Raw genomic sequence first — 15,130 nt, forward strand, 5'->3', positions numbered from 1 at the left:
AAATACAATTGTTCATTGTTAGTTCATGTTAGTTCATGTTACTTCATAGGGCATTAACTAATGTTAACAAATACAACTTTTGATTTTAAAAAATCAACAAGATTAATAAATGCTGTAAAAGTATTGTTCATTGTTAGTTCATGTTAACTGATGTTGTTAACTAATGTTAACAAAAGGAACCTTATTGTGAAGTGTTATCTTATGTAGATTTTTTGTACGCCCCTAAAGCCCAGACCATAAACAAGACACCATGACCCAACCCAACCCAAACAGTAGCATCTAATTTGCAGGAATAGCCCGATTCAAACCTGAAAACATGTTTAATTCCTCTCTTAAATCACAGCAACACATCCGCAATAGAGTTACAAAAGTATAAAGGGTCAGTGACGTGACATTTGTTTTTTGTCTGGGTCTATTCAATTATTAAAAAAAAAAAAAAACTTTAAAAATTCAATTGGTCCAGAAAATTACCTGAATATACCAGTGTTATGCTAAAAAAATGGAATAAAATTGTTTAAAAAGCATATGAAATCAACATGAAAACAAAAATTACATTTGTAAGAACTTGGCACATGCGTTTTAGACCACATTTTTAAAGATTTTTTTCATCATCTTTAAATTCCTTTAAATTTGTCATTGACCCTTAAATAATAATAAAAATACAATATTTATTCTAGTATTTTTTTTTTTTATTACTGTACTTGCAAACTCAATGTAATTCATATATACGAAAATGGACCCAAACCTGTCCTGAAACCTGACAATTTGTCATATCCTGTCAGACTCGGGTCGGGCAGCAGACCTCAACATTGGTCACATTTACAGTATAAATTCTTCTAAATTAACCAAAACATACCCGTTTAGGATACAGCTATGTATAGCTTGCCAAGTGTTGGTATCACAGCCCTGCTACATTGAACCAATCATTTATCTGAGTGCTTTGCATGAGGGATAGTATTTGAGCTTGTAACGGAGCAAATCTTTGGCGCTAATTAAAATTGATCGGGACGTTTGTGAGCATAGCACACACACAAACTTTCATTGATTCAGGGCTAAGAGTTCATTTCCACGCTATCAGATTCACACTTTGAATTTTTATTTAAGCGTTTGAGTGCCTCTAAGTGAAAGATAGATCTTTATCTCTGTCTCTCTTAGATGCTTTATCTCTCTTTCTCTCTGGCTTTAAAATGGGTGAAGCTATGGTGTAGTTGGGGACTGAATCGATGGTGCGTGCTTCTCTGTGCTGGTTAGGTTGTAGTTGGTGCGCTGTGCTGAAGCTTTTGGTCTGAATCAATCTGTGACCATATTAACAATTTAAACTGAGCTGTCTGCCTGCATTTAATTGAACTCACAATCAATTTCCGTCACTTCACATAGGATGAGGACAGTCTCTCATGCTCTCTCTCCACGGTTAACTGCCATTACATTCCACAGCTGCATTCCACAGTATTCAACAATTATTTATTTTTATGAATATTAAATATACATAAAAATATTATATTTTTTTAATATAATGCAATGTAGCAGGGGTTCCCAACCTTTTTTGTCAGCCAAACCCTTTTCTACCCCTAAATATTTAGTGTGCCCTCTCAGATTTTAAAGAAACAGTTCATCCAAATAAAAATTCTGTCATCATTTACACACCCTCATGTAATTCCAAATGCACATGACTTTCAATGTTCTGTGGAACACAAAAGAAATACTAGGTAGGATGTTTGGGACTGACTCCTTCAGTCAACATTCACTTTTATTTTATGGAAAAAAATACTAGTGTCAAAATTCTTCAATGCATTCGACATTCTTCAGTGTTCTTCTTTTGTGTTCCATGGAAGAAAGGAAGACGGATAGATTTGGAATGATACATGGTTAAGTAAATTATATCAAATTTTCAAAAGTTTTGGATGAAAAAGGCCTTTAAAAGGTCAGAACCTTTCAATAAATGGCTATGATGAATTTCACAACATTTTCACATGTTGTTATCATAAATTATTAAAGCATTCTTTTTATTTTATTAATTTTCTTTTTATTTTCTCCCCTTTTTTCCCCCAATTTGGAATGCCCAATTCCCAATGCGCTTTAAGTCCTCGTGGTGGCGTAGTGACTCGCCCCAATCCAGGTGGCGGAGGACGAATCTCAGTTGCCTCCACATCTGAGACCGTCAGTCTGTGCATCTTATCACTTGGCTTGTTGAGCGCGTTACCACGGAGACATAGCGCGTGTGGAGGCTTCACGCTATTCTCTGCGGCATCCACGCACAACTCACCACGTGCCCCACTGAGAGCGATGACCACATTATAGCGACCACGAGGAGGTTACCCCATATTACTCTACCCTCCCTAGCAACCGGGCCAATTTGGTTGCTTAGGAGACCTGGCTGGAGTTACTCAGCACGCCCTGGATTCGAGCTTGCGACTCCAGGGGTGGTAGTCAGCTTCTTTACTCGCTGAGCTACCCAGGCCCCCTATTATAAAAGCATTCTTATAAGATCGTGTTAGTGTTCTGTTTTTCAATTGTATACATTTATTTTAGCAAACAATATTTAATTGAGTTTAATTTTGCATCCCTCTCCCCCCCCACACACACACATGCAAACACCCTAACTCAAGTTACAAATGAATATGATACCAGCACATTCACTCACTCAGACTCTCTTCCCTCCCATTAGCACTGTGTTACGCACACACACACACACACACACACATGCAGAATTTTAGCTTTCATCTTGCCCATGGGCATATGGCTTTTCAGCGGGGCTGTCAGCACCAGTTTACAGTGATAAGCTACTTCAAGCTCATCAGATGTGTCTGCGCTTGCTGCCGGGCTTTGAGGCCAACAGAACCAGCCCAAAGAGCAGAGCACCACCATAAATAACGGCATCCTTAGAGAATTATGCAACACAACACGAATTAGATCCCAAGGTGACAACTATCTAATGGAGAATAATACACGCTGTCTGGTGTTTGTTTTTTGTTGATTTGTGTTGAAACGGCTGGTAATTGATGTTCACTATGAGGTTAAGTTTAACAAATTGACACGTTAGTTTCTTTACATTAGGACATGTATTAAAAGCACCCAATTAGAAAAGACATACACAGACTAATAAAGCTGCAAAAGCGGTTTGTTGATAATCAGTACATGCCTGTTTATCAAGAGATGCTGAATGTATGGTCTTTGGTGGACAGTTGAACAAGTGTGTATATTAGGGCTCTGAATCGATTCCAGAAAGAATGGATTCTTCGATTCTGAGGCCTTGGGGATCGAGAATTGACTCCAAAGCTTGAAATCGATCCCGCTCGGGGGAATCGACTCTGCTCATGGGTGTGATATGAATGTTTTTTTCTCTACAACTAAACGACTACACATTCCAGAAGCCTTAACAGCACTAATTGAAATTACAATTCAAGGATTATAAAATTACTGCAGCTAAACTATCATAATTTCCCGACTGATTTTGTAGTCAGTCAGTCAGCCATCAGTAGAATTTGCTCCATTTGTTCATCTATATGAAGCAATCGCACAAGCCCGATATAGTCTGCTGGTATTTCACTTTGGATTAACGATTAATTTCACATTTGGATTAAATGCAAAATTTGTGACAGAAAATTGCATACAATAACAACTTCAACGATACTACAACACATGTCTGCAACCAGGAGATGACAGGAAGTTCAAGTAATGCATCTGCTCAGCTTAACTACCCTCAAATGCATCCAATGGGATTGAAACCTCATGCATTTGGATTTGCATATAGGCCTATATTTATTTCTAGAATTGAGCTATTACTAGAAAATGTCAAGGTCTTTTGTCATTCATGCTATCATAAAGTGTGCAAAGAACATTTATATTGCACTGTTCATTAAGAGAGACACCTCCCATTTTTTTCGGAGTCAAAAAAGGTTCGTGAAAATTAGTCTGGAATCGACTCTTGGAATCGATTCCGAAACGAGAAATCAGAATCGAAGTTGATTCCAAAATTTCTGGAATCGTACAGGCCTAAGGAAAATAGCTGGATCCCAATTCACAGACTGATCTGTATTATAGTATGCGAGATGAGGATTAGTGCATTACAAATCATAGAATGTAGAAAGGTATGCCAAAGGTGCCTGGATAGAATTTTTGAAGAGTGCATGTGTTTTGGGCTTATATGGAATAGGAGGAGTTTATTATGCTTCTCTTTCAACATTTCCAGTGCCAGAAAACTGACAAGGAAGCTGCCTCAGAAATGTGTAATTGCACAAACTTATACAGTAAGTGATAATGAATTTAAAGGTAATTTAAGAATTTAAGGAATTTAGCTAAATTATTGCTTACATGCAAATGAATCGGTATGTGTGTGACAAAGGGTTAGGGTTTGTGGAATAGAGTGCAACGTAGTATTTTAACCATTCATTTTTTCCTGAGGTATTTCAGAAAATCTTTTGTAAAAATGTTCTAAGCCATGAACCAAAACAACCAGGTCCTAGGTGAATCATAACAGTACAAACTTTGATTTGAATCAAAGAAGTCTTTGGATATCAGACAAAAAGACAAAGGTACAAGATTGTGTACTTAACGTCTTTAATGAGGGCATGAACAACAATTCCTAGTATGAAGCATTGCGAATGACGTAATCAAGTAAATAACTATGGAAATATATAACACTATTGATTTACATTTTCGGATTATAAGTATAAAAACAATATATTTAGATTTTATTGCAAACTATTTCAATTTATGCTCAGATAAGAGCATTTTTTTGTGAACTATCCCTTTAAGAAAACTATGTGGAAACCAATTTTTGCTTAGTAGGATGCAATTTTATGATGTCCCAATATTGGCATACTATCTTACTATATACTTAAAAGTATCACTTTTCCATATTTTAGTGCGTAGTAGAAGTATGCTATTTCGAATACAACCAATATTTCTTTCTCATTTGGAATACACAAGGACCACACACGCACATTCGCACACCTCTCTCTGTTCCATATGTTCCAAGAGGTGCCTTTTTCTTAGGCCTAGAGGGAGAGCTGGGTGGTTTTTAATAATCTAAATCCTCCTCAGGTGTTTCATTTCAAAACTTTTGGTTATCCTGTGTTGCATAACACTGCTTTGATTTCACAGAAATATCTGTCATCGTTTCCCATTGCCTTAGCAGTGGAAGCTTTATTATTTATGTCTGCAGTGTCTGTGATCTCACAGTTCAGGCTCTGCTTTTTCACTATGGCTGTGTTCGGAATGGCATACTACCATACTACTATTACTTTTTCTGCCATATCTATAATCGAGTATATATCTACAAAAGTAATATGGTAGCATGCCTTTCAAACCCAGCCTATGACTATGTTCGTTATAGCATACTGCCATACTACTCTTACTATTACTGCAGTGTATAGTATATGTACTATAAATACTGTCAGCAATTCTCTGAATTAAACATGCAACATGAAGAAATCATGTGACAAACGTAGCAAGGCCACATGCTAACAATGTGGAATAATGCCTTAGACCGTATACAGTATATACTGCATAGTATTGTGTCAGTAGTTTGCTAGTATACCAATCCGAACATAGCCTATGATTCAAAGCGCCATGCTTTTGGTTGCAATGACTGTTCACATATTCTTCTGTTGGGCATTGTCACTTTCTTTTGTTTTTGTTTTTTCCTCCTCATCCCTCTTTTTTTGTTTTTTGCATGTCCCTTCCACTGCCTGTGTTTGTTGTGGGCGAATGAAGAACTGGAATCATCGAGCTGTCACTCAAGTAGGCCTTTCATCTCAAAACTCGTCATTTGATTGATATGGTGTGCCTAGGGGCCCTAATGAGATGATGTTAAACGCATATGTAGTATTAGAATATGCTTTGTTATATCACATTTTAACGAGTTCTACAACAGAATTTGGTTACACCAAATTTTTTGACATTAAACATTCAGTTGGTGTGTATTAAACTGTATGGTCTGTGTTTGTGTCAGTGTTTGTTACTCATGGGTGTGTTGATCGGTATGCAAGGGTCTTTAATAGAGAATTCATACACACTGACCTGAACTACTGTATTATTATGAAGTGGCAGGCCAAAATGACATCCAAAATAAAAAAGAAGGAAAAATTATATAATTTGTATGATAACTAACTACCCAACAGAATCCTTGAATAAAAAGAGAAGCCCCTATTTTGTACCCTATTCATGGAAAGTGCCATAAAAATTCTCATTAATGTTAATGTTACAATTGTGGCCATTTCACCACTGCAAGTTTCTACTGTTGTAAAGTTTATAAAGCCGTAAAGTGTGTTTTCATGTCCTTATGTGTACAGTAGTTCATTGGTTTACATGTTTAGTGCTCTCTAGAAAGCTGTTTTATTCATGAATAGTTAACTCTGTGCTTATTTTAGTAAAACATGACATTGCTACAACTAATAATATTACTTCACTACATCACTAGTAGTGGTTCATCTCCCTATTTTACCAGTGCTTTGCTCCTGTGTGATGAGAATTTTTTTTATTATTCACAAGAACACACCGAATACAAGTGCCTATAATAGGCAAAGCCCATGTCCGACATCACAGAAGTACACTTTAAGAAAAAAATCATTTATTTATGTTATTTTTTAATGTATTCCAGTGTGTTTGTTCAGATCTGAGGAGCTTTTTGTTCCCTATCTGTCACTCACTTGACGTTGTGTCGGTGTAGTGACACTAGGGGTCACTCTTGGGAGCCCCAAACACCACTGCTTTTTTGAAAAAAGGCCAATGAGAATTGTCGAGTGGTATTTGCATGCCACTCCCCCGAACATACGGGTATAAAAGGAGCTGGTATGCAACCACTCATTCAGATTTTCTCTTCGGAGCCGAACGGTCATGCTCATTGAGCTGAATACTACTGTTCATTCACCTCTGCTGGATCTGATGGCACATTTCAGCGGCTTCTCCCCCCTCTGTACTGGTGCACTGCAGAGAACACCCCTGGTCACTTCGGCAGAAAAACTAGAGAGTATATTTTCTGAAAGAGCATTTTTCCCCTCTAAAAGAGTATATATTTCTCTAAAAGAGCGGCACACACGGAACGTCTTTTTAAAGACGCGTCTTTTTAAAGATGCTTTTCCGATTGTGTGTTATTCCTGGTTGTGCTCGTTATCTCTCGCCTTCTAACGGTCACGATCACTGTCTTTCGTGTCTGGGCACTGCTCACGCGGAGACAGTGTTCGTGTATGGTCATGTTCTCATTTCTTTGTAAGAAAGTGAGCCACCCCAGAGGCTCCCGCCTCGGTCCTTTTTACCCACGGGTTTGAGGCCAGCGCGGCTAGCACTGGGGGCGATTTGGGGACCCCAATGGGACCGCCTCCGCCGGGTATCCCCCCGCGGACCTCCCATTCCCCAGCACGCTCGTCTGCCCCGATCGGGCTTCCGGGTGAGTCTGCCGACTCGTCTCATGGCGAGTTCGACCTCTTATTCGGAGCCCGTGAAAGTGATGAGCTCTCGAGCGCAGCATCGGAGAGCGGGCTCGTCCAGTTGGAAGCCTCAGCTGGGCTCCTCCCTTCGGGGTCGATCGCCCAGTCACAGGCTGACGCGGAGATGACGACATGCTTTCCTGGGCAGCCGTGAGCGTCGGTTAGAGTGGATTCACCGCTCTTCCCTGAACCCTCGCGGCTCGGTGATTGGTTCCTGGGCTCGCGGCGCCGCTCAAAGCCACACCCCGCCCCCGTTCCTTTCTTCCCAGAAGTGCATGAAGAGCTGACAAGGTCGCGGGAGGCACTTTTTACTGCCCGGTCCCGGTCTTTTCAGCTTCCCCGCTCTCACTACCCTCGATGGTGGGGTGGCCAAGGGTTATTCGGCAATCCCCCGGTGGATAAAGGCGCTCGCGGTGCACCTGTGCCCGCAGAGCGCCGCCACCTGGTGCGGGTGCCCAAAGCCCCCGTCCAAGGCCTGTAGGTTTACGTCGTCTCTGACGGCCAAGGCCTACGGTGCCTCTGGACAAGCCGCCTCCGTCCTGCATGCCATGGCTCTCCTGCAAGTCCACCAAGGCGCTAAAGGAACTGCACGAGGGTAGTTCCGCCCCGGGATTGATGCAGGAACTGCGCTCGGCGACCGACCTCGCTCTCCGAGCGACGGAGGTCACAGCACGGTCTCTCGGGCGGACAATGGCCACACTAGTGGTCCAGGAGCGCCACCTTTGGCTCAACTTGGTCAAGATGGGTGAGGCCGACAAGACACGATTCCTTGCTGCCCCCATTTCCCAGGTGGGCCTATTCGGCGACACCGTCGAGGACTTTGCCCAGCAGTTCTTGATGGTAGAGCAGTAGATGGATGCTAGCCGGCATATCCTGCCCCGGCACGGCTCAAGATGCCGCACCCCATCTATTCATCTCCAAGGGCGTCCCCCTGCGGTGACTGCACCGGCTCCGCCGCAGCCCGCCCCTTCGGCCCGGCCCCAGCATGGAGCCCACCGCAGGAAGCAGACGCCACCCGTCTCGCGGCCACCCAGAACCCGTGAAAGGCTTCAAAGCGCCCTTGAGACGGGTGACCCAGGGACAACGAAACCTGCTGCTCTGGAGCTGGTAAGCAGATCTTCATCTTTTTGTTACCTTTTGCATTTAATTGCGCTGCATGCCCAAGTGGCTGCAGTACTCAAGAGCTCAGCAAGAGTGGTTTCCTTGTTCCCTGGGTCACGTATCCGGTGTGTACGGCTGGCATCACGACCACTGTCCACCACTCCATTTGGCAGGTTGGCGCTCCAGTGGCGGTCTCCCGCGCTGAGCGCCCAACTGTGGCACAAATCTGCCCCCGATGTGACAGTCTCCACGGGTCACGAGGACAGGCCTCTTCCTCCCCCATCCCAGGCTGTTCCGGGGGTGGTCACAAGGAGCCAGGTAAGTGCTTCGATGTCCTCGGACTCAGCACGGCCACGACGTGGTGTGGCACCTCGAGCTCCGCCCCGCCGCGAGGCCCCACCTGCCGGTACATCCGATGACGTTGTCCCTTTGGTCCCCCTTGCACGGAACTTGGACGCATGGCTTGCGCCTTCCAGTCCGTCACGAGGGCTGGTCCGGACCATCCGACTCGGCTGCGTGATTCACTTCGCCGGGCATCTGCCCAGGTTCAGCGTTGTCCACTTCACCTTGGTGAAAGACGAAAATGCTGCTACCTTGCGCGGAGATCGCTACCCTCCTACAGAAGGACGCGATAGAACCTGTCCCTCCAGCCGAGATGAAGAAAGGGTTTTACAGCCCCTACTTCATTGTACCGAAAAAAGGCGGTGGGTTGCGGCCAATCTTGGACCTGTGAGTACTGAACCGGGCTTTACACAGACTCCCGTTCAAGATGCTGACGCAAAGATGCATTCTAGCGAGCGTCCGGCATCAAGATTGGTTCGCGGCGGTAGACCTGAAGGATGCGTACTTTCACGTCTCGATCCTTCCTCGACACAGACCCTTCCTGCGGTTCGCGTTCGAGGGTCAGGCGTATCAGTACAAAGTCCTCCCTTTCGGCCTGTCCCTGTCTCCTCGCATCTTTACGAAGATCGCAGAGGCTGCCCTTGCCCCGTTAAGGGAGGTGGGCATTCACATTCTCTACTATCTCGACGACTGGCTAATCTTAGCTCACTCTCGAGACGTGTTGTGCGCACACAGGGACCTGGTGCTCTCACACCTCAGCCGACTAGGGCTTCGGGTCGACTGGGAAAAGAGCAAGCTCCCCCGGTTCAGAGCATCTCTTTTCTCGGTCTGGAGTTGGACTCAGTCTCCTTGACGGCGTGCCTTACGAACGATCGCGCCCAGTCGGTGCTGGCCTGTTTGAAGGCGTTCAAACAGAAAACAGCGGTTCCACTGAAACTTTTTCAGAGGCTCCTGGGGCATATGGCATCCTCAGTGGTGGCCACCCCGCTCGGGTTGATGCATATGAGGCCGCTTCAGCACTGGCTCCAGACTCGAATCCCGAGACGGGCATGGCGCCACGGGACACCGCGTGGCCATTACGACGGTCTGTCACCGTCTTTTCAACCCTTGGACCGACCTCTCGTTTCTACAAGCAGGTGTTCCCCTAGAACTGGTCTCCATGCGCGTCGTGGTCACGACAGACGCCTCCAAAACGGGCTGGGGCACCGTTTGCAATGGGCACGCAGCCGCCGGCCTCTAGACGGGTCCGCGGCTGCGTTGGCACATCAACTGCCTCGAGTTACTGGCAATTCTGCTCGCCCTGCGGAGGTTCCGGCCGTTGATCCAGGGCAAGCACGTGCTAGTTCAGACGGACAGCACGGCAGTGGTAGTATATGTCAACTCGCCCGCCGTCTCCTCCAACGGAGTCAGCAGCACCTCAAGTCGCTGCGAGCCACTCACATCCCGGCAACCTCAACACTACGGCGGACGCGCCGTCACAACAGGTTACCCTCAAAGGAGAGTAGAGACTCCACCTTCAGGTGGTCCAGCTGATTTGGAGTCGATTCGACAGGCACAGGTGCACCTGTTTACCTCCCAAGAATCCTCCCCACTGCCCGCTCTGGTACGCCCTGACTGAGGCCTTCCTCGGCATAGACGCGCTGGCACACAGCTGGTCCCCTGGCATTCGCAAATATGCAATTTCCCCCAGTGAGCCTGCTTGCACAGACCCTGTGCAAGGTCAGGGAGGACGAGGAGAAGGTCGTCCTGGTAAGCACCCTACTGGCCTGCCCAGATGTGGTGCTCGGACCTCACGCTCCTCGCGACAGCTCCCCCCGGGCAAATTCCCCTGGGGAAGGACCTTCTTTCTCAGGGATGGGGCACCATCTGGCACCCACGACCAGACCTCTGGAATCTCCACGTCTGGCCCCTGGACGGGATGTGGAAACTTAAGTGGCCTACCACCCGCGGTGGTAGACACGATCACTCAGGCTAGGGTTCCCTCTACGAAGCGCCTGTATGCCTTGAAGTGGCGTCTGTTCACTAAGCGGTGTTCTTATCGATGCGAAGACACCCAGAGATGTGCAGTCAGATCGGTGCTTTCCTTCCTGCAGGAGAGGCAGGAGAGGTTCCTGAGAGGTGCTAGGTGGTTGAATCCCTCCAGACCGCACCTCGTCCCCTCGTGGGACCTCTCTGTAGTCCTTCGGGGTCTACAGGGAGCTCCCTTTGAGCCCTTGGAGTCAGCTGAGCTTAAGGCACTCTCTTTGAAGACTGCCCTCCTGACTGCGCTCACTTCCATCAAAAGAGTAGGGGACCTGCAGGCGTTCTCTGTCAGCAAATTGTGCCTGGAGTTCGGTCCGGGTTACTCTCACGTGATCCTGAGACCCCGACCGGGCTATGTGCCAAGGTTCCCATGAACCCTTTTAGGGATCAGGTAGTGAACCTGCAAGCGCTGCCCCAGGAGGAGGCAGACCCAGCCTTGGCATTGCTGTGTCCGGTGTGAGCTTTACGCATCTATTTGGATCGCATGCAGAACTTTAGAAGCTCCGAGCAGCTCTTTGTCTGCTTTGGTGGACAGCAGAAAGGAAGCGCTGTCTCCAAACAGAGGATCGCCCACTGGGTCATTGATGCCATTGCAATGGCATATCAGGCTCAGGAAATGCCACCCCCTGCGGGGTTACGAGCCCACTCCACCAGGAGTGTGGCGGCCTTCTGGGCCCTGGCCAGTGGCGCCTTTTTGGCAGACATCTGCAGAGCAGTGGGCTGGGCAACACCCAACACCTTTGCGAGGTTCTACAATATCCGGGTTGAGCCGGTCTCATCCTGTGTATTGGCAGGCACGAGCAGGTAAGTTCCGGGACAACTGGCCGGGTGTACCGCTTGCGCATAGCACCTTTCCCCTCCCTTGAGGTGAAGACATGCGCTCTTGACTCCCAGTCTTGTTCACAGACTGTGATCCCTGGATGACTTTCCTCCTTAGCCCTCTGGCAGTTGAGTTTGCGGAGAAACTCGCTGACCGGCCCAGTACGTTCGCTAATGAGCCCCTGTACTGAGGTAGGTGCTCCACATGTGCTGGTTGCCCGAAGGCGACCCCATGTGATATCTTACGCAAAATCGTTTCCCTGTCGGCAAACTGTGTCTTCCTTGGGCAGAGGCCCCTCTTCCCCCTGTCGCCATGCTTTGTAGAAACTCCTCCCCCTTCGGGTAGGACCTACCATGGGACCTCTCCACATGACATACTTCCGACAAGACTCGGTAAGACCATGTGACGTAGTCCACTCAAAATACCCCCCCCCCCTTTTTGGGCAGGGTGTGGTCTCCGCGGTGTCTTCCCCTTGGGAGGGACACCCCCCGATGCAGACACTTATGGCTCCCAGTCAGTTAACAAATTCCACTCTTTTTAGGGAGAAAAGAGAGGGAAAGAGGCCTCGGCTGGGCTAGCCTGTCCCTATAGTTGGGCAGTCGACTTGTTTCTGATGGACCATTCGATGCTCATAAGAGCGTTGGGGGAGGTTACGTGACGGCCTTGTGCGCTGGCTATGAGGCACACAGTGGTCTGCCTGTCACACACCGCCAGTTCATGTAACACAGTTCAGCTAGTTGTAGCGTTTTGTATAGGGACCCCTAGTGTCACTACATCGACACAACGTCGAGTGAGTGACAGATAGGAAAGTCCTGGTTATTTTTATAACCTCTGTTCCCTGATGGAGGGAACGAGACGTTGTGTCACTCTTGCCACAATGCTGAACTACCCGCTGAAATGGCCAGGACCTGGTCTCGGCTCCTCAGCACAAAACCTGAATGAGTAGTTGCATACCAGCTCCTTTTATACCCGTATGTCCGGGGGAGTGGCATGCAAATTCCGCTCGCCAATTCTCATTGGCCTTTTTTCAAAAAAGCAGAGGTGTTTGGGGCTCCCAAGAGTGAACCCTAGTGTCACTACATCGACACAACGTCTTGTTCCCTCCATCAGGGAATGGAGGTTATGAAAGTAACCAGGACATTCTAACTGCTTAGGTTCAGTCTCTGCTCTCTCTATTGTTGATTTCAGAGAGCTGGCTTGTCAGACACCCATATATATTTATAAATGCAGAGAATCTGCGCTAGAGGAGACAGTGCACTTTATTTTGACTCAAGAAAATGCACACAAACACACTTTTTCAGGGAGAATGAAGTGCCTGTATAATTGTTTCTGGCTAGATTGAAACTTATAGACTTTGGATGGATGGAGGGAGGGAGGGAGGGAGGGATGGATGGATGGATGGTTGGACCCAGACAGATTATAAACACTGTAAAAAATTGTATCCCAAAAAATATGCTTCATGTGGTAACATCTAAATGGACTGTTTTCAAGTAAAACATATTATTTAACATGTCTGAATCAACCTGACTACATTAGGTTACACCAACAAAACTAATTTTAAGGGTTAGATCAGGTTGAAATAGCTCCTTACAGCACTCTTTACAGTGTACATAGATGGATGGATGTATGTACGTACGTACAGACAGATGGATAGATAGATAGATAGATAGATAGATGCACTAGACTCACTAGGTGTCTCTCAGAGAAAACACAAACTAGGATGATAGACAGACCTACCCACATTGCAAACCATATCAACACATTTCTGTCTTTGAATAACAATCTTTATTATACTGTATGTTTAACTCTCTCTTCCTGTATGTCTCTCTCTCCCTCAGGGCATCAGTAGTTTGTTTAGTTCCCTGAAGGTGGTTCGGCTGTTGCGTCTGGGCCGGGTGGCTCGTAAACTTGATCACTACATTGAATATGGTGCGGCGGTCTTGGTTCTGCTGGTCTGTGTGTTTGGACTGGCGGCCCATTGGCTGGCCTGCATCTGGTACAGCATTGGAGACTATGAGGTTATCGATGAGGACCGTAACACAGTACGTACAGACAGCTGGCTGTACATGCTGGGCGAGACCACTGGGACACCCTACCGGTTCAACGCCAGCGGGACGGGAAGATGGGAAGGTGGACCTATGAAAGATTCCGTCTACATCACATCTCTATACTTTACCATGACCAGCCTGACCAGTATTGGCTTTGGAAACATTGCTCCAACTACAGATGGAGAGAAGATCTTTGCAGTGGCCATGATGATGATTGGATGTGAGTCAATATGCTTTATAAACTACATATCCCATAAACACCAGTGTCAAAAAGACAGTGTTTGAGTCTAAAGTCTGTTTATCACATTAGAACACATCTAAATATAAGAGTTTGATCAGATTACACAATAATTAGTGGTAATATCACTATTTTCTAATGAACATTTTTTATTGATTTATAAATACACAACAAAGAAAAACACAACACATATACATTGAATCAACATTTAACATTTAACCCCCACTAATATCCCTCCCCAATCACCAACCCCACCCTGACCCCCAATGAACACCCCTGTGGTCACATATCATATTACACACACACACACACACACACACAAAAAAAGGAAAACAAAAAAGAAAATATAATAAATATACATAATTAAACTAAACTTCTCTCTCCCTATCCCCTCCCCGAGAGTACCCCAAAAACGCTAAATAATTGCCCAATTTCCTAACAAACTACTCCCAAAAACAATACAGAGCAGGTGGCGGAGCTGTAAATTCCTATAGAGCTGAGATCTGGGAATCCCAAAATGTTGAACCAAATTTTCAAAAGATCTCAACATTCCACTCTCATATAGGTCACCGAGTGTAGTAAACCCTCTCACAATCCACTCTGGCCAGCAGAAAGGGGACTTATTAATACATAATTTAGGGTTCAGCCATATGCTTGAGGCAACATTTAAATAAATGTCCGAATAAAACACTCTGGACACTTTTGTCCATACTGAGTGTAAATGCGAGATAACAGGGTGTAACTTAACTTCTCCGATTAGTTTGATAGTAAGGCTTTGCAATGGCAAAATAGGGGCAAGAACTTCCTGTTCAAAACAAAACCAGGGAGGGGCTCTCTCAGGTGGAAGCGACCAATAAGCCAAATGTCTGAGACTGAATGCATAATAATAAAACAAAATCTTGGGTAGGCCTAGCCCATCTTTGTCAATCGGCCTATGTAACTTATTAAAATGTAATCTAGGACGCTGACCATTCCAAATAAAGGACTTTGCTTTGCTATCAAATTGCTTGAAATAAAATAGGGGGAGAGATTGTAACAGGTAGTTAAATTTTGGAATACAATTCATTTTAATAACATGAACCTTCCCAATCATAGATAAATGTAATGAAGCTCACCTGCCCACATCACTAGA

At 45.7% G+C, this 15,130-nt stretch overlaps 1 protein-coding gene across 1 annotated transcript in view; it reads left to right on the forward strand.

Moving 5' to 3' along the window:
- LOC127410650 (potassium voltage-gated channel subfamily H member 1-like) overlaps positions 1–15,130 on the forward strand; it is an 84,155-nt gene that overhangs the window by 13,071 nt on the left and 55,954 nt on the right. The window contains exon 7 of the mRNA XM_051645768.1: positions 13,551–13,980. Within this exon, the coding sequence (XP_051501728.1) occupies positions 13,551–13,980 (430 nt within the window). The remainder of the gene's footprint in view (positions 1–13,550; positions 13,981–15,130) is intronic.

Source organism: Myxocyprinus asiaticus, chromosome 20 (genome assembly GCF_019703515.2).
Source record: "Myxocyprinus asiaticus isolate MX2 ecotype Aquarium Trade chromosome 20, UBuf_Myxa_2, whole genome shotgun sequence".
Classification (NCBI taxonomy): domain Eukaryota; kingdom Metazoa; phylum Chordata; class Actinopteri; order Cypriniformes; family Catostomidae; genus Myxocyprinus; species Myxocyprinus asiaticus.